The following is a 23,225-nucleotide window of genomic DNA, read 5'->3' as shown; positions in this document are numbered from 1 at the left end:
TAATAAAATAAAAAATATATCGCCCCCGGGTGGGCTCGAACCACCAACCTTTCGGTTAACAGCCGAACGCGCTAGCCAATTGCGCCACGGAGGCACATGTTCATAAATAAAAAAATTACATATTTAAAAAAAAGCAATGTATTCATTGTTTTTAATGATTATTTTTTAAAACTATAAGTATTCAAAAATGTTTCATTAATAAAGTTTTTAGATTGATTTTTAGACACTGACAAATAATATAAATATATTTTTGTTTAAAAAGATTTATTACAATACAATGTAGAGCTGCTTGGGTAACGGCTAATAAAAAATAAACTTTGCTTGCAATAGTTAATAATTACCAGCAAAATTTATTTTTCACAAACCTAGTATAATTTTGCATTATTCTAATATGAATCGAAAAATCCCAAATTTAGTGTTTTATTTTGTTCTAATCGGCGAATTCAAATGTGTCTGCTTCAGCAATGCAGGATTTGTTGCTACTCGAGGCACTGTGGGTGGACAGCGTCTGGAGTAGTTTCAATTTCGTTTCAGAAACAAGTTTTATGAAAATTAATAAAATCTTAGTTTAAGTAACTCTACGATTCTTCCCCAATTAATTTTTTAGAGGCAGTTCTAAATAAATTCTGCAGTTCTACTTCCGATTTGTACAGTTCTAGATAATTATCTGTTTAGTTCCAATTTTCTACTAGTGAAAACAAGAAATTGAGATAGAAAACATTTGTGAAGAACTGTAGAAAAATATAGAAATTTGTGCAGTCCTAAAAAAATACTACCATATAGACAGGTTTTGAGGAGAGGATAAGCCAGCTCAATCGCACCTTGTGTCTTTACGCCGTGGCTCGTCTTCTTTAGTCACGCTTCTCTAGTGTGATAAAAATGTGAAAAATAAAATGTTTTTGGTGGAATCAGTGACTACCTTTAAAGAAATTCTTGTTCTCGTAATTCAATCCTAGGTAGAAAATCAATAGCTGTGTTTCCTTGAATAGGCAATTCGTTAAAAGTATATTATTAACATAATTTCCCATGTACCTTTATAATTAAGTATGTGTACTACTATTATAATTCAATTCTTACCTACTATTGTACCTATATTATGGTTATCATCCTACAGAGTTACCTTTAAGAAGTTCACAGTAAGAACTGTTTGTTGGTTAAGAAGCATTTGGTATACCTGAGGCAAGTTCAACCACTTTTATATAAGTAAGATCTCCACAAGGTTGATTCAAGTTAAAATAATATTTTATAGATGTTGCCATATTACTTTTACCTGTGCTGTGATATAAAAGTTTAAAAATTTTGTACATAATAAAATATATTAAAGTTTAGTACCAAGTTTGCAACACTTAGAAATATTGATAATTCGAACAAAATTTTAATAACGTGTTCATAAAATCACAAAACTAGTCCATTTCCGTTTGTCCGTCCATCCATCTGTCGGCCGGTCTATACGGTAACTCAAAAACAAAAAGAGATCGATCTGAAATTGTTAGAGCGTGCTCAGGACGTAGAAAGCGAGATTGATTTCGTAAATGAGCAGCATAGATGAATTGGGTCTATTTTATGAAGGATCCATCTTGGAAACCATAGATACATCAAAAATTTAAAGTTAAAAAATTGTTTCTTATGAGAAAATAAACAAACTTTGTTTGAAATATCTTTTCATAAATACCTTTGTTTTCCCGTGAGGGTCCAAATTTGCACGAAACTTGAGTTTCCATTTTCTCAAAAACGGAAACTCAAGTGATTCATAAGTGATTCTAATTTCATATTAAACCCATCTGATAATACTAAGGGGTAAATTTTTTAAAATCGTTTCAAAGCATGTAAAGTGCAAAGAATTAATCAAAATTTTTAGATAAATTTTTGAAATTTTTGGGAGAAAATGGCCACTATTTTATCCTTTTTTTAAACTTATTTATACTAATTATATAAGCACCAAGCACTGATATTCAACACTTTCTATATAGGGTATTTCAACAATTAAAATGGGTTTGTGTCAATCGATATACCAATGCTTCTTTCAAGTAGATACACTGTATTCTTACACTTCTAGTACGTCTAGTACGAGATATTACAAACGACCATCCCATACTCCTTCAATCGGTGTCGATTCAACCCAACTCAAACCAATCGAGAAAAACCTTTTTTAGTTATAACTTTGGTAATCAATCATAAGTAAATTAATACAACAATTAAATATGAGAAAAAGGCAAATTAGTTGCAGTGTATCGCTCAAATGTTGCTGGATCAATTGCTATGTAGGTCAATTATTCTTACATTAACGGTATTTTGGTTTTTGTTCAGGGTTCAATAAATATTAAATAAAAAATGAATGTTCAATTTTGATTTGTAACCGCTATGTCCTTCGTAACAAAATGACTGAATTAACAATTGCTTGCAATTTGAATTGAATAAATAAATCTGAAAATGTATTTGGTTACCGTCAAGCGTCATTTTACTAAGTTACTTTTCATTCATCAGGTGAATTCTTTGAGGTAATAAAAGTACTCATTAAATATACCTTTGTGGTCAACTAAACTAAATATGACAACAGTGTAAAAAAACTATAATAAAATGAAAGAAACCAATATTCTAAAGATTAAAAACAGAATGTTGCTCTGATGATGGTTTTAAAGTGTATATTATTTATTCTGAATAGATGAAGAACTTTTATATGCAATAATATAAACGTAAAAATTTATTTAATTTTCCAAAAATTTAATTACAAAAATATTTAAATTTTGACGAAGAATAATCCACACAAACATCCCATGAGAAATGTTATGTTTACAATAAATACACACAAAGTTCTTCTTGTTTTGTGTAAAATTATTGTTGTAAAAAAAAAAGTGACAGTTAGTGAATTTTAATGTGTTTGTGATTGATTATTACGCAAGCGTATCATCCCATATCTGTGTATCTGCAGTGTTTATTCAATTTATTTGTGGTTTTGCCAAAAGCCGGTATTGCACACACCAGAGACGACAGGTGAGGAAGTAAACTTTATATTACACGGAAATACCTCCGTAACCGGCGTCGGCTACAAATATTTTCAAATAGATTTGTTTAACTCTCTTTAATGAGTAAATTCGAATATGAATGGGCACAAGCAATTTTATAGATTGCCGTTGGATTTGTATATTCTGTTACCAATAGCATATTCTATCAGTTCATTTGGCTATTCTTTGTTTCGCTTAGCAAATTTTTAAATTATTACATCGTACCAATTTTTAAGAACTCTTTAAGTAATAAAATATAATTATTTTTATTAATCTTATATATTTAAACGAGCAATTCTTGTATATATATTTATATATTTCAACGATCTTGGAAATGGCTCCAATGATTTTCATGAAAATGAGTATGCAGGAGTTTTTCGGGGTGCAAGGTTTCATTTAAAAAAAAAACGTCGTTTTATCCGTCTTTTCATGAAAAACTGAAACATGCACTGCAAAATATGACACTTTCTGCCATCTATTGGTGTATATCGTAGTTAACGAAAAAAGACATTACCGGGACATTCAAATTGGTATTCGTGTGGAGACATTTTAAACGGTCTTATATTAGTGATAAAATTTGTGTCTTTGTAACTCAAAAAATACCGAGCAATGAGTAAAAAATTGTTACTAAGCGACATGGGTGTACCGAGGGAGGTAGATGCCCACCACAACTTTTTAGCTTACTCATTTCGATTACACATTTACACATTACCTAATCATATCGATTGATTACATAACAAATTAATATTTTAATGACTTTCAAACTTAGAAAACAAAAGTATGAGATAGTTTAGAAATTTGGTAAACAAAGTAAATTGCTAAATTAATTGCTAGGCAGTCAATAATATTTAAATATATTTGTGACAGACTGTGGCCATTGAGACACTTCCATTATTACACAGGTAATAAAGGTATATAAAAAAAGTTATTTAATTATTCTGATCAAGTATTTTATAATTGTTTACATGAATTGAATGTAATTTTTTTTATATTTATTTTGATTTTTTTATCTGTTGATTATTATAAATATAGGTCACGATATTTTTTGAATGAAATCCAACGAGTAGCATTAGTATAGGATTTTTTATCCAGAAATTTTCAAACAAAATTAGAAATTAAAATAAACAAAGTATTTTCTCACATGCCGAAAGCAAAGCCAAAACAAGTGATGGTTCAACCCAATTTTTAGAAAAATCAAAGGTTTTATTCGGCTAATATCGTATATCGTTTACTTTACCCAAGCTGTATTACCTACCACATTTTCTAATTCGCTTTCTAGTCTGTATGGCCGCCTGTTAAATCGCAAGGGGTATGTAAACCAAATGACAATGAAATATTGTGACTTAAATAAAAAATTGAAATATTTAGGCGTTGTAACACTAAATTTCATTTTCTTCCCATTACTGCGTCCGTATTTGGATATGACTTGCAACTCGTTTGTAAACTGTTTTAACCGTAGAATAAATCTTATCTTGAGAAATTATTTTCATTTCTACTCATTTTAATGCATTTTTGCTGGTGTTGTTTGATCCGAAGATACAAACTATTGCATGAAGCTGAATCTCAGTAAATCTTTCCAAAATCAGGTAAATATCTTAATACCTAATGTCTGACATGAATCAAAATTGAATTTTAATACTAAGTTTATCTGAAAAATTAAGAAGAGTTAAGTGCTCAAACTAATAAAAACTATCTCACGCTATTTAGCTTTGCTCAAACAGACATATTATAACTCAAAGAATCTTCTTACTTCAGATATCAAAATGGGTAGTCGTGTGGTGAATAGTGGAAACATGCATTGTTCTGGTTCGAATGGACCAACTTTACCAGCTGATAAAGCATTAGCTGGTGTTCCACGATTATTAGATGATTTACAACGTTTATCCGAAGATACAGATTTGGCTGATATTGTGTTTATTTTGGGCCGGGATGAAGAACGTGTTTTAGCTCATCGTGTAATTTTAATGGCAAGGTATTGTTTTATTTTTATATTTAAATTAAAACACTTGAACGTAATTAAAAATCTTTCCAGATTAATAATTAATCATATTTTTTTTAAGTTTAATATGAATCAAAAAAAATTCTGTTTAAAACAGTTTTTATTTAAAAAAAAAAAAATTAAAAATTGTTGACGACTTTTCATCATTTATCATATAAGACGTGATGGACATGACCTTTAATTGCCAGGATCACCACTTTCTGATTAAAAATTTGTTGTATTCATTGACAAATGGTATCTATATGTGCTAGTAAAAATTATTTTCTACAATATTGCTTAGGTATGATCAATAAATCGATTTTGCTAAAATCAAGATATCTACTCACCGTGAAATGCCAAATTTTATGTTCTAGAACATGAAATGATGTTTTTGAACATAATTATTTAGAAGGTGATTAAAGAAAACGGTATTTGATGATAAAAGCTAACACATATTTTTTACAACCTGTGGTAAATATTTGCATTTTATTGACATTAATTAAGAAATTCTAAACTTTGCTTTCTCCTCTGAAATTGCTCATATATCTATAAATTAGCCTTAGAAAAAAAGAAAATATTTTCTTTTTACTAATTTGAGCAAGAAATAATAAATTTTTTTCCTGCTACCCTTAATTATCGCGTTATCGATGGATAAAAATTTAATGTCAATACACAAGTATACCGACGTTATAATTTAAAGATATTATACAACTTTTATTTCAATTTTCGGAGCGAATACAATAATTTTATATCAGAAAGATAATAATGCTTATGCGCGCGGTATTTTTCTTTTTTTACAATTATTACAATACATTATATGCCTATTTCATTTTAATTCATATCTACCGATATGTTTATCTTTTTTTTAAGCTAATTTATGGGTGAATTATTAAAGAACAAAGGGTTGTAAAAATTTTTTTTGAATTCAGATTATACATTCAACAGAATATAAATTCCTGAGTATGTTTAAAAAATAACTGATAAAAATTTTTGTTTGAAGTGTCCAAAAATAATTTTTTTTTTGTTTAATTGATTAAAATTTCGTGGTTTTATTTCGAAAATTTTGATATTAATGTATAAACGGAAGCATGGAAGAGTAAAATAACTAAATTTCTATATTGATGTTTATTCATAGGTACTTATTTTAGCACCCAATTTCATTTTTTATTAGATTTGTGTATTCTAGCCTAGACTTGTTTTCCTTCCTGAAAAAGATAGGTTTTAAGATTGGCGCAATAATTGGTCTGTTTGTTCTTCTGTGGAATCGTAGTTCTCAAACGGATTGGCCAATTTCAGTGAATGCTTGTAAATTTAAAAGTCGGTTTAAGCTTATTCCTTTCCTACTTGCATTCTACAGTTCTTCAAGTTGGCGAAAGCGCAATCCAAAGCATTAAACTTATTTATTTGTATCAAGGTATTCAAGGTATTCCCGCTATAATTATATTATTAATTTAATCTAATAGAGTGTATGAATGGTCCCGTCGCAAATGCGAACTGAACTATTTTCCGAAATATTTACGATTTTATTAGCTCAGTCATATTCACCGAATCTAGTCTACGATAGAAGCGATATTGATAATTCCACGGAAATTCTTCGAAAGGGTAAATAAAACAAGTTAAAACAAACAATGGACTGAGTAAATTATTGAAATATCATGTATAGACAGTGTTGATGACGCAATCGTTTGTTTGTTTTTGACGACACGTAAGTAAAGAAAGATATCCACTTTTAGATAGCCACATATTCATAACTGATATTCCCATATAATACATACTATAAAATTTGCATCTTATTTGCCCCCACGTGGGTGAACAGTGATGATAAAACAAAAAAATTGTTTAAACAAGAGTTGTTTATTTTTTTATAAGGAACATTTTTTATATTTAACCTTTTATTCTATCTTTAATTGTTTACAAGAATTGACCTATGACAAATTGACCTATGTTGCTCATTTTGTTCACGAACTCGCCCTCACTTTGTACGTTCTGAGCACGTTGTAAAAATTTCAACCTGATATCTTTTTTCGTTTTTTCATAATCGTGATGATAGACGACAGACAGACAGACAACCGGAAATGGACTAATTATGTGATTTTATGAACATCTAAACCAAAATTTTGTACGTAGCATCAATATTTTTAAGCGTTACAAACTTGGGACTGAACTTAGTATATCTTGATATATTTCATATACATGGTATAATAAGGAATCGAAAAATTGAATTTTTCGAAAGAAATTGAAGCTTCTAGTCTGCTAACATCCCACGGTAGTAAAAAAGGTTTTATTATTAATTATGTGAAAATTCATATGAATCAAAAAAACAAATTATTATAAAAATTTACATATGTGGAATTATGTAAGAGTCATATAAAAGATTGGCCCCTTGAGTATATATACCATGGTATATATATATATATCTATATATATTATAAAAAGATGTAAAAGCACTAATTAAAGGCATCATACAAATCCCTAATTAGTAATTAAAGACGAAATATCTCATACCTTTTTTCCTAGAGTACAATATTAAAGAGATGCGCTCCTATATACTTGTGAGTAGTAGTTGGTTAGAGTTTTATCAAAGCAAGCGACAACTTTTGTATATAACATAAATAGCTCCTACAAAACACATAGCTCGAATACTTACAGAAGAGAGTTTTATATAGTGGAGTAGACAACACCATATATATCCACATATGTGTATGGTACTCTTTTGCATGTGTGTGGGAAGTTAATCTAACCTTCTTACTCCTTCAGTGTGTTTCTCATTTTTTCAGGGGAATGTATCTAAAATCGCCTTATCCAAATTTGGATTCTATCGGAAGTGATAAATTTCAATAGGGGTAAAAAATAGTTAAATAAATTCAATTTACGGAATACCTAATCTCGATGTTTTGGAAATATAATTCTGAAGATATTTAAAAATAAGTAAAGAACTAGTGAAAGTATTAATTCAATAACCCTAATTATAACCCTAATTTTACACCACATGAAGGTAGTTAGTTTTCAAGAATTCAAGAAAATGAGTTTATAAGCACACTACTGCAATACCAGGCGTAATTCGAGTAAGCTGTCAAACTTTCTAGAACTTTCAAATATTCGGTTCGTACTGCTCTATCACCGACCAAATACACTATTGAAATATTATTGGGCTGTTCATAATAGGACCAGGACACCACATTCTTGAAACCTATTAGAACTAGGCTAATTTTGATCACAAATTTGAAAAGTATGGCCCAAATTTAGTAGGATTACATACTTGGTTTATTAAAATTGGATAAAATTTGGATGTGCTAGAGAAATATTAATTTTTCCCATCCGTGGATTCCCATCCGTGGCAAAATGCTCAAATTCACAAATTCAGTATCGCAGAAAGAATTCCTATACTTTTTATTAATTTTTATACAATATGAACTTAAATTGGTACTACGTTACCCGTAAAATGTCTGATTGATACAAGCTTTTTAGTTATTATTTCATATGCCGTAATCTATGATGAGAGTACATTGAGTTTTATCATTTTTATCATTATTATCTTCGTAAAAAATTACAGATACTAAGATAAATTAGAAAAATGAAGAAGTAATAATTGAAATTCATAATTGCTTAATATAAAACTTTTTTTTTAATTTCCTTGATTACTTGAACCAAAAACAATATTTTAATTTGAAATGATTAATGAAACTCATTAATTAAGTCGCCTCACTTTCCTTAATGAAAAAAGAAGTTTATAAGAGTGCGACCTTAAGGGTCCTCACCATCAACTTCCTAGATAATAAAAATATCAATTTTTTCCACACCCTTTTGTACTTCCGGTACATAGCAATATTTTTGATTTACGGATTACTATAGACCTATAAATTTTGGCTAATTCATAATAGAGAGTGTTCCTGAATCATCGGGCTAACTAGTATCCATGAATAATAACTTAGGGGTAATCCATAAATTATATCACACAAATTTTATGATTTTTCCCCTCTACTTCCTGGTGTGACGTCACATATTATTCAATTTTATATTTAGAAATAATTGTTTTATTTCGAAAATAATCCTTAATAAAATTAATATATTAAAGTCAAACGACACGGCGATGGCACTTGTCGAAAGTCTCACAGATAACCGACGGTAGGACAACGAGCATGCAATCGGCTTAAATCGACGCCTTAAACCTACAGAAACCTTAAGAATAAAGATCGTACTAATAGTAGTACTACAAACATTTTGTTACACCTATTCGCACCGTGCGTGAGTTTTATAGGAGGCGTTTCCATGGTAGCGATACACTACTTTAATTATAGAATTGTATGGATGCATATATAATTGTATGGATTGCATTTATGACTTACATTGACTTACATTGCATTAAGTTTAATTAATTAGTGTTTTTCAATAATTTTAATTTGACATTTTCTATAAGATTAACATGTAAACAACTGCAAATTAGTCATAACAGCCACCTTTATCGCCAAAATTTTTCACTGGAAGCACTGGCATCGATTTTATTATCCTGATGACTACGCACACAACGATACCACGCTTTTCATTATTCTTAAAACACTTTAAATACAAAAATTATCAAATAAAGCAAAACAAAAAGAAGTTACAATAATAACAAAATTAAATTGAACTAAACTGAATAAATAAAAAAAATAGAATAATAAAAAGAATAAAAAAAATAATAATAATAATGATACGCATTATTTGTCATCAACAATGTCATCCTTTTCATCCTCAAAACAAAATCCACTTGCTTTGTGGTTGGTGTACCTACTCTTGTTTATGATAATAAAAATTGCATCATAATAATATGTAATAATAATTTAATATTAACATATATGTAGTAAGCACTTTACTGTGATGTATGATGATGTAGATGAAGACACAGAGTTATACAGAGTTATACAAAAGTTACGCAACCGAACACATTACAGACACTTTATTTAAATGTACGAACAAAAAAGTCTCGAGATTCAAGAAATATATTAAATGGCCATATAAGGTGAGCTTTAATATTTCAAATGAAAAAGTTCATTTTTTACAGACTCATACCTATATAGGAAAGAATAACCGGACCAATATTGGTTGAAGAGTGGCTGGAGATTGTTGAGCATCGGTCCATTAAAACCAAGACTCGCCCAATCTCGTAGCAGCATCATCGTCGTTTCAACGTAGGGTGTCAGATATATACCTCGCTTGATTTCAAAGGTTTTAAATATGTGTTACATGGATGCACTAGTCGAATAATAAGTATCTGCCATTGATACAACTTTTTGGTGCTTGTTCTACATAATTTGACTATTTTTAAATCTCGAACTAAAAAAGGGAAGTAATAAGTTTGAGCGCTATGTGTGTCTGTCTGTCTGTGGCCTCGTAGCGCCTAAACGGATGAACCGATTTGAATTTTTTTGTTTCGTTTGAAAGGTAATTTAATGGGGTGTGTTCTTAGCTATGTTTCAAGTACGAGCTTAGGGTTCCGTTTCCGAAAAATTTCTCGGGGGTTTTTATAATTTTATAAATTGCACTCGTTATCTCTGCACCTAGTTTTTTATTTTTTAATAAATCTTGACAACTTTTTATTCTCATTCCATCTTTATTACTCGTATCTGGCTTTGCCGACTATCTGGGTCGTCGTTAATCTTTTAAAAGTTCAAATAACCCTGAAAGCATTCGAATCACGGAGCCCTTTTTTTGATCATTTGATAGCTAGATCGAGAACGCACCCTATTTCTATGTCTATGGTCACGTCATTACTGACAGGAAGAAAAGAGACAGGCTCATCTGTATGTTCGAGTATACATATAAGCAAATTGACGTGTTAAAAAAAATTTCATTATCTGTCACGAAATACAAAATATTAGCATTTAATTTACCCAGGACAAGTTTTTCGACTTAATTAATGTACTAGCTGACAATAAGCTTTAAAACCAATAAAAGAAACATAATACTAATACTTCATAAGTTTAGAGCTAGAAACTTCGAAAATCGCATTGCAAATCAGTTATTTTGTCATTGAATCGTGTTCTTAATGCATAGAATGGAACAACGACTACAAAAAATGGTTTTTATAAGGGTAGGCCGGGGCCCCCGTTGATTACGATAGATCACGCTTGCCCAGAGTGCTTAAAATCTTTGATTATTATATAAAATTCTATCAAATTTTCTTAATTTCTGCTGTTATCTCTTGGATCAATAGATAAACAAACGTAACAAAAGGGTATTGAGATGTAAGTTTTTTTTGAAGCTGTACTATATTGTGTTTTTTCCGAACTTTTTAGAGTTCTTGTATTTGTAAAATTTGCATATGTTAACTACTACAGTTTTTTTTTTTACTAGTATCCTCTTTAAACTCTTTGTTATCTTGTGCAGTTATTATTCATAATAATTTACAATATCAAAGAGAGTTCTTTTTTTATAATAATATACTCTTTAATATTATTAACATTTCTATTGTGTATGCAATTTCAATGATTGTTATTGTTTTTGAAAAAGTAACATTGTTAACAAACTATTATTATTTTAACAAAAATGTTAATTATTCTTTAAAAAAATATATGTGTATATCGAATTTATCTTTAACATTTTTTTAAACGGAATTCCTAAAACATTAAATGGTGAACATACCATCTAATTAAATCTTTTTAATCAACAATTTAATATCCTCTTAATAAAAGGATAACAGATATTATTGTTTGATTAATTATTACCCACTCCGAAATGTAAAGAAATCGGTAAGGGCTAGCAGCCCCTAACCATAATAATAATGTCGGATTCTTTTTACGATTGAGCGAATATATTTTGGTATATCTTCTAAAATCGTATACGAAAGGTGATATCCCGGCTATTAATAAACGCTTTTCGCAGTAGATTTTGGGCAATATCTCAGAAACTTTTCATCTAATAATAGTTAAATGAACCCGAAAATGTATTTTTAATATGACAGGTTTAGTCAAATTTTTTAAAGTGAGTCCCTTAAGAAAATTTCAAAAAATTGGCAAAACTTTTTTGTCTTAAATTTGCATACAAATCATTTTTATTGAGAAATTTTTATTCAAAAAATACAAAACTCTTGTCTCTTTATGATTGGAGGAATAGATCCTGATTCTGAAATATCGGATAAAATCGTATACCAAAAGTGATTTGGCGGAGCAATTTTCTCATTCGAGATTTCAGAAACTTGTCACTTAATCGCAAAATCAATCATAGTTTTATGTTTTTGGACTACTTTTTTTGAACACAAACTTGCAACTACTCATATATTTGACAAATATATGAGTATTTTTCGAAATTTCACCAGAATTGCTCTGAAATAAGGGCTTTTCGAGGACGGTTTTAGAGGTGACATCTCAAATATTCTCACCCAATTGTTATGAGGGATTATTAAGTAAAATAACAAATACTTGGCAAAATTTGTCTGTATGAAATTTGAAAAAAGTCATTATTTTTAGAGTAATTATAACAAACAAATAGAAAAATCGAGTTCCTTTAACGATTGGATGAATAGTTTCTGAAATATCGGCTAAAATCGTATAGGTATGAAAGGTGATATTCCACAGCATTTTTTTCATTCCATACTTCAAACACTTGTAATTCAATCAATCAAATGTTCATGTCTATGGGCTATTTAGGGTATTACTTACCAAAAAACATAAAACTCCTATCCATTTGGCAATTAAATGAATATTTTTCGAAATATAACTAGAATCTCTCCTAAATAAATGCTTTTTGTAGATAACTTTAAATAAAATATTGTTCAAATTTTGAAAAAATACTAAACCTTTCACTTATCAGGAAAGTTACCTATTGATATCAAGTTGTGGATAATGTGTAAAGGTACATGACTTGCTCCTACTTACCTTAAAGATAGTAGGTACATTTTTTTTTTACAAATAGAACATCTCTGTGATTGGTTTATATAAATAATTTATTCTACATTTTCACTATTCTATTCAACATGACGATGTTTTCAATAGAATAAAATACGTTATATGTATTTCTCTTTCAATTTTCCATTTGTCAATATATATCTATTTTGATAAAACCACATTCTAAATGATGGTTTTACAATAGTTTAAATACCCTTCTAGTATGATGACTCCCAGCATACAACATTTTAACAACCTGCTACTTCAATATTGATATTTGTAGATAGAGATTATTTTCTGAATATTGACACCTGCAATAAAAAAAATTATACTAATGTGATTTATAAATTTAACAAGTGAAAACAAACAATTGACTGAAATAATTCTTGAAATACCATAAGTATAGACAGATGTAAGTAAAGAAAGATAGCCACTTTCATATATTCCCATATAATTCATTCTATAAAATTTGCACCTTCACTGGTAAACAGTGATGTTTACGAACAAATTTTTTAAACAAAAGTTGTTTTATTTTTTTATAAGGAACATTTTTTACATATAAACTTTTGTTATATCTCTAACGGTTTACAAAATGGATCCTACGGATCCACGACTCAATTGACCTATGTTGCTAATTTACGAACTCGATGTCACTTTTTATGTCCTGATCACGCTTTAAAAATTTCAGCTTGATATCTTTTTTCGTTTTTGAGTTATCGTATTGACAGACAGACGGGCGGATAACTGAAAATGGACTAATTAAATGATTTCATGAGCACTTATACCAAAATTTTGTTCGCAGCATTAAAATTTTTAGCGTTACAAACTTGGGACTAAACTTAGTATACCTTGTTATATTTCATATATAATTGGTATAAAAAGGTAAATTTGTCGAAAATCATCAACCAGCCACTGAAGGTAGAATGTTTGTAAACTTATTTTTTTATAGAATGAAATACAACTTTGAGTAGATGTTAAGAATAAACTTTCCCTTGAAAATTCATCAATTCAAAACATTTTACTTTTCAATTAAAAAAGATATTGGCAAGAGTTAATGTCCCATTTTACTAAAACTGAAATTTCTTAAATCATACTTTGAAAACTATTCTACAGATTTTCTCCGAAAATAACTTATGAATGTATGAGCATGACAACAATGTTTCATTTAAGAGCTCAAAATTTTTGTGTTTGATTTAAAATGAACCGTGTGGATATTTATGGTCCTCTGGTACAGTAACGCCATCTTAATTTCAGACTATTTGGGGTCACTTTTCGTTACACAGAGATTGTACTCCTTAAATCTATATCCCATAATAAATATGAAAAAAACTTTTTTGTTTATTAATTTTTTTGTACGTGTAGTGAAAATAGTTTTTTTTATAGCAAAAGGGCTGCAAAGAAGTGAAATCCGTAAAAAAAAATTTAATTCAATTTATTTCATCGATTTGCTACTAGAAATTTAAACTTGAATATAAATTGGGAATAGTCTCATCGAATGACGTATAGTTGTAGTCAATTAATTCATTCAATTTCGAATTGTATAATACATTCTGGGATGGATAGAAAGGAATATAAATGAAAGGTACTTGTTTTTAGTATATAGCTATAGTACCTAGATAGGTATTATCCACAAATATACAGAGAGTTTCAGAGTTATTGACTGAAGAAAGAAGGCATGAAAATAGTGATAATAATTTTTATCTTAATCTCTTAACATTAAAATTTTCATCCAGCAAGTAACATATAGTTCCCAGTAACCTACATCACGTAATTTTTTCAGTTATTACCTCACGTTTCAAACTTCGTGAGTGGCTGGGTTTTGTCGAATCTGCCTTACTTTACCATTGTGACGATTCTCAGACATGCTGCGTTTTCGAGCTTTAGGATCACGATCTCTTTACTTATTGTAAATGAAAAGATTATGTGGTCTAAATATTAAAATAATTTTTGTTGTCCGACAAATGTAATTCAGCGTTGGTTGAGTCCACCGCCCGTAACTCATCAATTTAACAGGATATTGATTATTAATGGCACCATTTTTTTTTTACGTTTTATCGTTTAATAAATAAGTTTTTTGCGCAGTTTATCCAGTCCAAGTTTCGAAACATGTCGTTTGAAAGAGACTATGTTTACTGACGTGTGTCATTCAGTAATATGAATATTTCATTTTCATGTTAAGTTTCAATTTCCTTGTGTAAATTATTGTCGCCCAATCATAAGAGTAGAAAGTTTATACCTTGACAAAAATTGCCTGATATTTTGTAAGTTACGAAAAAACAAGGAATTGTTTCTTGTTGATTAAAAACTTTCGAATTATAAGTTTTAGTTCATGAGCTAGACAAGGTTACACTCGACATGAGAAGTTTACCATGAAACACCTGTTATATTTAAAATAAAGTAGGTAGATTTTCCGTTGATTCGAACAAACGTTTTATATCGAATAAGAGAGTTGGATTGTGGTAGTATACGCCGGTATACTGAAGTTAGTAGTTATAATTTGCAAATATTACTATCAACATACACAAAAAAAAAAATTAATATTAAATTTTCCTATTATATGCGAACTATTTGTAGTATTTGCATAATAAGACATCAGTAATTTATGGTAATATGGTAAATATGTCTATATAGATTTCACTTCCAACTTTGTATAATGTTAAAGGAAAATTTCAACTAGACATATTAATGTATACAAAAACTGATGATCTACTAAAAAAATGAGTCGACTTTACCACTGAATTCAACTAAATTTACGGGATCTAGTTACTAATCCAATCTCCTGAATTGTTCTTTTAAGATTTAGTGTATTATAGAGAAATCTGTCAGTTAAGACGACTTGTGGTTAGAATTTGTTATTATTTTTGAATTTCTTCTATATTCTCAAATATTGATTTCAAGATCTGCTTCCTAAAGTAGAAGTATTAGTAGTTTTCTAATGAAAATTGTAAATAAGCTGTATGTCAGTTAAGACAACTTGTTGTTACTTAGAGGCATCTAGTTTTTAATTTTTTCTATTTTCTCTATTATTTCAAGATCTGGTCCCTAAAGTAGAAGTAATAGCAGTTTCCTAATGAAAACTGTAAATAAGCTGCATTTTATAAGCTGCTCCTATTTATAATATTACTGCTGTAATTAACGCTTCAAAAAAAATTCCAGGATTTCAAATAAATCAGGCATTTATAAATATACTTATAAGTCCTAATTTGTAAAAATAGATAGATAGGTATGTCTTTTCATCAAATATCTTCATGGGATTTTGAACATTCATTGCCTTCACAAAAAAACTAATGAAGAATTACTGGGACTAACAATTCAAAGTCCAGTAAATGAGACCATCAAGAAAAGAAAGTTTGGTTAGATTGGCCACACGCTAAGTAGGCCAAATTACACCATTAGTCGCCAAGCCCTCGAGTGGAATCTTTAGTGGAACAGGAAAAGAGGAAGGCTGAAGACAACCTGGAAAAGGTCGGTCAGCACGGAAATAGAGGAAGAAGGCAAGAGCTGGGGTGAAATCAAGAAAATCAAGGTTACAGAACTGTGTGCGACAAAAGGCGTGTCTGGCGGCCCTACGTTCCCTCCGGCGATTTGGAACGCATTTGCTCTTCAAGAAGAGAACATATCAGAGTATTGACATTCTGTCATTATCGCCATTCAAGTTGTAATTCTAGATCTCTTTTTCAATTACTTCTAATCTTTCAGTATAACTGATCCTCCTTGTATTCTATAATCTATAGCTGATCTGATATTTCATGTTGAAAGGATATTCTTTTGATTCGATCAGATTCGATAATTTTTGTCTTTAAAATTTGAAATCCCAAATAGACTGATATTTAGTCGGAAAAATATTTGGAGACCCTGATATGGTCGCACACTTGCATCAATTCTTAGAATTTCCCCAAAAAACATTTCTAGTCTACTTCAATTACTTTCATTCACGTTTACTTCGAAATATACCTAACGATTAATAAAATGTTTGCTTAAAAGTGCTTTATAAATCACATATGAAAAAGGGCCGAGAGTTTGATATACACAGACTCTTGCTTGATAGCCTGTCTCTCCCTAAAATATCTAGTATAAACGGCGGAAGGATACAATTTGAACGTGATTGGGAATTATAGGAGTAGGCTAGAAATATTTTTTCCTTGTGGAGGGATAGTAATAATTGATGAGAGTGGCATCCATATCTTAATCGCGGACATCATTTCGGGTTAAATACCACTCTAAAATTAGATGACTGTTAGTTCGGTACTATTTTGTAAGTGACTTTCAAAAATAATTTGTTTGATCCCACAATTTATTATTGATGAACGTTCGCGGTCGACAAACTACATAATAACATTAATTTGAATAACATAATTATGGCAGAATCAAACAACAAATAATTTAATATACTAACATGTCAAACACAGAGGTTGGATGAGTATTTTTTAATTAGATTTTTTTTTTCGTATATTGAATATCATACACGAAAAAAATTGTATGTATTTTTCTACGGCCTATTAACAAGATGTTTCGATATAAAAAACATTTAAAAAAAACTTATTACAGATAATTTATCATACACCGGGAGTTGGTAACGGATGAATTTACAGTTCTAGATGTACTTAGCAACTTTGAGTGGCTTTATATTTTTGGTAGTTGAAATTTCGAGGTTGTCCAATCGAAATGTGAACTAGTTTTTTGTTATAATAATTTCGTGTTGCAAATTTAGCTTTTTAAATTAGCATCTAACATCTGAAAATAGAATAAAACCTTGCTTTTGGTCAACATCAAAACCCATATTTGTACAACATGAAATTTTAAAAAACTAGTCCAAATTTCAGATGTCCAATGTAGAAATATTGATGTAACAACCAGAAAAAAACTTTTTTGGTGGCTAAACTCACGAACCTTGGGCTTGGCACTCAAATGTTACCAACACCTGGAGTGTTGGGTTTCCAATCTAATTCAAATTTTATTATTGACTTTAGGCAAAATTGAGTTAATATCACAAACTACTAAATAATGGAGCGAATAAATTATTTAAAAAAGTGTCCGTAATCAAAATTGTCATTGACTTAAACGATGCAAGTCAAAATCCATCAACCTGAAAGAACATATTAGGAAATATACCAACTAAATACTTTTCCAATGAGTTTGGTACGAGAGTTCTTTCCATATTAAACTTGGGTAGAGATGAAGTACGTCTCGCACCTAAGGGGGTTGCGTTTACTAACGCTGAATGCGTTTAACTATAAAACAGAATCATATAAAAATTAAAGCCACGCTAAAATGATTTGAAAACTTTTTTTTCAATTATTAAGATAATATCTGGCACGGTGTTAGCAACGGGAAACTGCCTGCCAATTACAATTTATGAAAATAGAAAAACATTTTAAAACATTGTCTTCAAATGATTTTAAAATCAACAATTTTCACAACAGAACTATAGTAAAGGAAGTAAGTGCAGTGCATAGCTCACAGGTGTCAGACGTACTTTACCTCTACCTAATTGCAATAAGAAAAAAATCCAAAATCCAGTCGTCAACCAGCGCTAAAATCAATATTTTGTAACGTTGCAAACTTTTATACCATATTCAAATTTGAGGTGTCGCTTTATTTTGTTGAATAGCTTACATTATTTTTGTTACAGATGCAAATCATTTCAAACAGCAAAACGTAGTGAAGTATGTCGAATACCCGGTTGTACAGTAGTCCCAGCAGCCCCCGGGACTCCCACTCCAATAAAATTGCCGCATGCACCGCCAGATACATTTCGACAGTTTTTATTATATGTTTATACGGGAAAGGTAACTACCAAAATTTTACGCATCAAGGACTTTAGATTTTTAGATATCTAAATATCAATTTAAATTTGTTCTAGATATTACTTCAAGATAGCATGGTTTTCGAAATGATGGCACTAGCACAAGAATTGGGTGTTGAGGAATTACGAACTGCATGTGAAGACCACGTAACATCAACTCTATCCGTTGGATCTGCTTGCACATTTTTGGCTGCAGCGTTAGATATTCAAGAAAGAGTACCAGGTAAGATTATTTTATTTGAAACTTCAGTGTCAATGCTAAATATTTAGTCATAACTTAAAGAATTTTATAAAATTTTTAAATGACTTTAGTTTTTCTCATAGAATTCAGTAGAATTTATAATGTATAGAAAGGTTTCATTATTTACTTTTTAGTCTTTATTTTATAGTCGGGTTTTTTATGTCTACTTAAAAAATTTTTGTCTCTTTTGATGATCTAAAAATAGTATGTAATGCAGGCAATATAAGTATTTGTCTAGGTTGGCATAATTAAAATGAAACCAATTGACTTTGGTTTCATTTTGGTTTCCACCTGGTAATCTTGTAGTTGAAAAGTACAGTCGCAGAATTTTTGTAAGTTGGATGACAATACTAAATTTCTTCCAATCGTTTCTACCATATTTGTTAAAATTTAAATGCAATTAAAAATAGAAAATAATATTTTCCCGCAGTCACTCATTATTGACTATTCGTACAAGGCTTGAAGTGCTCCAATTCTTTTTGAATATTTTAAATTGGATGTTTCTAGTTTTTGCAAGTAATAATATAAAAGAGACGGAGGAAACGTTATTTGCTACTTTTTAGTCCAATTAAAGCTGCTAAGCATTTTTATTATAATTAAATTATTTTCTATTTCAATCCTCTAATAAAATATTGTATGAAACCTAATAGTTTTCCAATTCATTAAAATATTTGCCTAAACATCTTACTCAGTTTATACGAACCAAATAAACATATGCTTGCTAATATGGAAAGAATGTTGTATAATTATTCTAATTGAAAATAAAAAATTAAGTGCGATGGCCGGGAATCGAACCCGGATCAACTGCTTGGAAGGCAACTATGCTGACCATTACACCACCATCGCCGCTTGTGTGTTAGTAAATTAACTTGGAATAGATATGTTACACATTAAATACTTATTATTTATATCATGTAACGTTGGTATCACTGTAAACTGAAACACCAGCGAACACAAAGAAGAAGCTTCGTATCTCGTTCATTTTTATAACCTATAAGTAAAATTATAGAGGACCGGCGTCAGTGATTTCAAATACGTTTATAAACAATAAATTTAATAAAAATGGCATACAAAGGTCCACCAAAAGTACAAAAGGTAATGGTACAACCCATTAACCTTATATTTCGTTATTTACAAAATCGTTCACGAGTTCAAGTATGGTTATTTGAAAATGTAACATTACGAATTGAAGGACATATCGTTGGATTTGACGAATATATGAATCTTGTATTGGAGGAAGCTGAAGAATATAATACAAAAACCAAAAATAGGAAAACATTAGGAAGAATTATGTTAAAAGGCGATAATATTACGTTAATACAAAATGTGAGCGGTGCTAGCGCTACAGCCTAGAAGATTTAACAAAAAGAGTGAATGAACTGTATAAAAGTGGTGTTCGTTTAAGATAATGATGATTAATTAGAATAAGATTTTAATTTAAGCAATTTTGTATCTTAAGTAACAAGTTGTAATCAATAAACCTCAAACTTACTGCGAGTTAAAATAAATTTTTTTCAACAAAAATTTCTCGAAAGTATTATTTCAGAAATATTACCCGTTTTATACTTTTCCATAATAAATCTAGAGGATGAATTAACAAAACTTCGAAATAAAAATAATTTAATAAAGAGTAAAAATATATCCTTTTTTATCAAACAGTTCTATCCATAATTTCTATATACACAAAGCATTTGCATTGGGCGCCAAAGAGACAGAATTTAGAATATTGTTTCGAATCAAGTCCAGCTAATATTTATCACATTGTCAAACACACAGCTTGTGTTTTTTATTTTTTACGGTTCGATATTTCTTACATTGTATTTCACGTTTTTCAAACAACGATGACGTTATCTGTTGGTGTTGGTTAAGGTGATTTCGAAATACAAGCTCAAAATTTCTTCGAATATTGTTAATGACGTAGCCCAGTCAACATGACCAATCTTATACCTTGTTCAAGGTTTTCAAGAAGGTAAAAGGTACTTGATATTAAAAAAAAAACCAGGCTATGCGATTTCCTCCCGAAACCAATTAAAAAATCAAAGTTCGTTGGTAAAAATCGTGTACTGAATATTTTCTCATCTTTTCATTTGTAGAACTGTTTTCAAATTGAGGAGATTTTTAATCATTAAGTTTACTTCGATTCTAATCAATTGTTCTGTATTATACGCGCAGGTATAACGAAAATTCTTATATACATGTTACAATGGAATTCACAATTATATGGAAACAAATTGAAAATGGACTTGATCGAACGAAAACAATTAAAATCGATAAATAATTCCGTGAATATTGATAATATAAGCTTAGATACTTAAACTTATACCTCAGCATAGTTCATGCAGTACCTTGTGTACTTCATACTTTTCTAAATCTCGAGCATTAGGTACATTAACATTATTTTTTATTTCGAGTCTTTTCGCGGCGGTTAAGATATGCGACAAACCTTCCCCCTTTCACTATAGTTTATTAAAAATGCAAACTTCTTTTGCAAAATTAAAATTAATTTTTGAAATTTTAACATATTATTGTAGGAGGAAAAGCAGCTGCCACCTTTGTAGAAAGATGTGTCAGCTTTATTGGAGAAAACGCATTAGAGTGTGTGAAAACAAATTCATTCCTAACACTTTCCAAAGAAGCTGTTACCAAATTAATTTCATCAGATCACGTAAGCTTTCAAGTATAAAAGTAAATCAAAAAAATTATTTTTATACTTTTGGTTTTTATTACAGCTGTGTATTGAAGAGGAAGATGTTTGGCGTGCAGCATTAGCATGGGCTAAGTATCAAGCTGGTGTAACACAACCCACAGCACATTGGACAGAAGAAGAACGTGCGAGAGTTTGTCAACATTTAGCTGGAATTATAAATCACGTCCGATTACTACTTATTGGTATATCTTATACAGTAATTCTTGAATTCTTTCATAATAATTACGATCGACTTTTTTTATACAGATAGTCAAGTTTTTGCTGAAGAAGTAGAGCCAACAGGTGCTGTACCAATTGAATTGTCTTTAGAAAGGTATCGACATGCGGCGTTACCTCTAAAATATCCTGAAGGTGGTGCTTCAAGTTCAGATGATGTACGACTACGGCCGAGAATCGCCCCACATTTATTTCCGGGTTCATTAATATTATCTGGTGATAAAGCGCATTTCCAACGATTGTTAAATGCATGGTATGGACATCCTCGTCAGAGTTGGCGATTAGTGTATCGTGCTTCCAGCCATGGATATTCAGCAGCTGCTTTTCATCGACATTGTGATGGAGTTGCTCCTACTTACGTAATTTGTTTGGTGAGTTCTGGAAGATTTCTATTATTTTATGGATTTTTGATTATTTTTATTTTATTTTAAAGGGAGGACGTGGAGACGTTTGTGGTGGTTTTTCAGATGCTGCATGGGGAAGACCGACATCTGGCAAAAGTTATTACACGGCTGCAGAAAAAGCGTTTCTATTTACACTACATAATCATCAAGAATTACCACCCACTCAATTTCATTTATATAAAAAACCATTCGCCATTTGTTATCACCCTGAGTGAGTATTAGATTAAATTTTTTCAGCTATTTCGACATTGACATTATTTAGGCGATTGTCTTTAAAAACAAACCTGTATTTTCCACACTCTTTTCCATACATTCACACAATGAACAATTAGCTATTTCTCGCATACAAGTGTGGAACTGTGTTATATATTATTTTTCAACGACAATTTAATAAATATCCGTTCATTTTTTTCAAGTTCTGGGCCAATTTTTGGAGCTGGTGCTGATTTATTAATTTCAAGTAATTGTAATACAAATATGGAAAGTTATTCAAATCTACCACATTCTTATGAAGGTGAAGGTGCATCACCAGCGGCTCTTATGGGGGATTACAATTTTTCTGTAACCGACTATGAAGTTTTTACACCAGTAGTCATGACAAAATCACTAAAATCAGAAAGATATCAGTGATTTCAAAATTATACTTGCCAGAGATTTAGACAACAAATTTTACTCATTTAAAATGTTGGGTATATTTTTTTAGTCTCTACATAATTTTAGCAGTATTATAAGTATGTAAATTTGAATAAGACTTTTTTTATACAAAATAAACAAATTATACTTTATTCAAAAATTTTACTTATTTTGATATTTCAAGGTCCTAATATTTTTACAGTTTACTTCCGAAAATCACGGCTGTGTGGAAAATTTAATAGCAACCAAAGATATTGTCCTATCTCATCGTTACCCCAACCAGGAGAGAGATAATCTCTTTGAATTGAAATAAATGGGCATCAATCAGCCATTTTAGACCCAATTTTGCCCTTCTTCTTTCATGAAATATATGATT

The 23,225-nt window shown here is 30.0% G+C and overlaps 2 protein-coding genes and 2 non-coding genes across 5 annotated transcripts; 2 read left to right on the top strand and 2 right to left on the bottom strand.

The window, feature by feature from the left end:
• Positions 1-20: 20 nt before the first annotated feature.
• Positions 21-94, bottom strand: Trnan-guu. The gene has a single exon. It is a non-coding gene; the product is annotated as a tRNA-Asn (tRNA).
• Positions 95-2,791: 2,697 nt separating this feature from the next.
• LOC123297581 lies at positions 2,792-22,898 on the top strand. 2 transcript variants are annotated; one of them, XM_044879305.1, is made up of 9 exons: positions 2,792-2,991; positions 4,758-4,974; positions 18,475-18,631; positions 18,706-18,871; positions 21,421-21,554; positions 21,619-21,778; positions 21,843-22,183; positions 22,246-22,427; positions 22,633-22,898. In XM_044879305.1, the coding sequence occupies exons 2-9, from the start codon at positions 4,766-4,768 to the stop codon at positions 22,844-22,846; spliced, it is 1,563 nt and encodes a 520-aa protein (XP_044735240.1). In that variant the 5' UTR covers positions 2,792-2,991; positions 4,758-4,765; the 3' UTR covers positions 22,847-22,898. The 2 variants fall into 2 exon arrangements, with proteins under 2 accessions (XP_044735240.1, XP_044735241.1); XM_044879306.1 differs by lacking the exon at positions 2,792-2,991 and adding an exon at positions 4,548-4,588.
• Positions 19,664-19,735, bottom strand: Trnag-ucc. Its single transcript has one exon. It is a non-coding gene; the product is annotated as a tRNA-Gly (tRNA).
• Positions 19,842-20,413, top strand: LOC123297583 (probable small nuclear ribonucleoprotein E). The gene has a single exon (XM_044879307.1). The coding sequence runs from the start codon at positions 19,952-19,954 to the stop codon at positions 20,240-20,242; it is 291 nt and encodes a 96-aa protein (XP_044735242.1). The 5' UTR covers positions 19,842-19,951; the 3' UTR covers positions 20,243-20,413.
• Positions 22,899-23,225: the final 327 nt, after the last annotated feature.

The sequence above is a fragment of the Chrysoperla carnea genome, chromosome 4 (assembly GCF_905475395.1).
Source record: "Chrysoperla carnea chromosome 4, inChrCarn1.1, whole genome shotgun sequence".
Taxonomy (NCBI): Eukaryota; Metazoa; Arthropoda; class Insecta; order Neuroptera; family Chrysopidae; genus Chrysoperla; species Chrysoperla carnea.
This window is presented reverse-complemented; position numbering and strand designations above follow the sequence as displayed.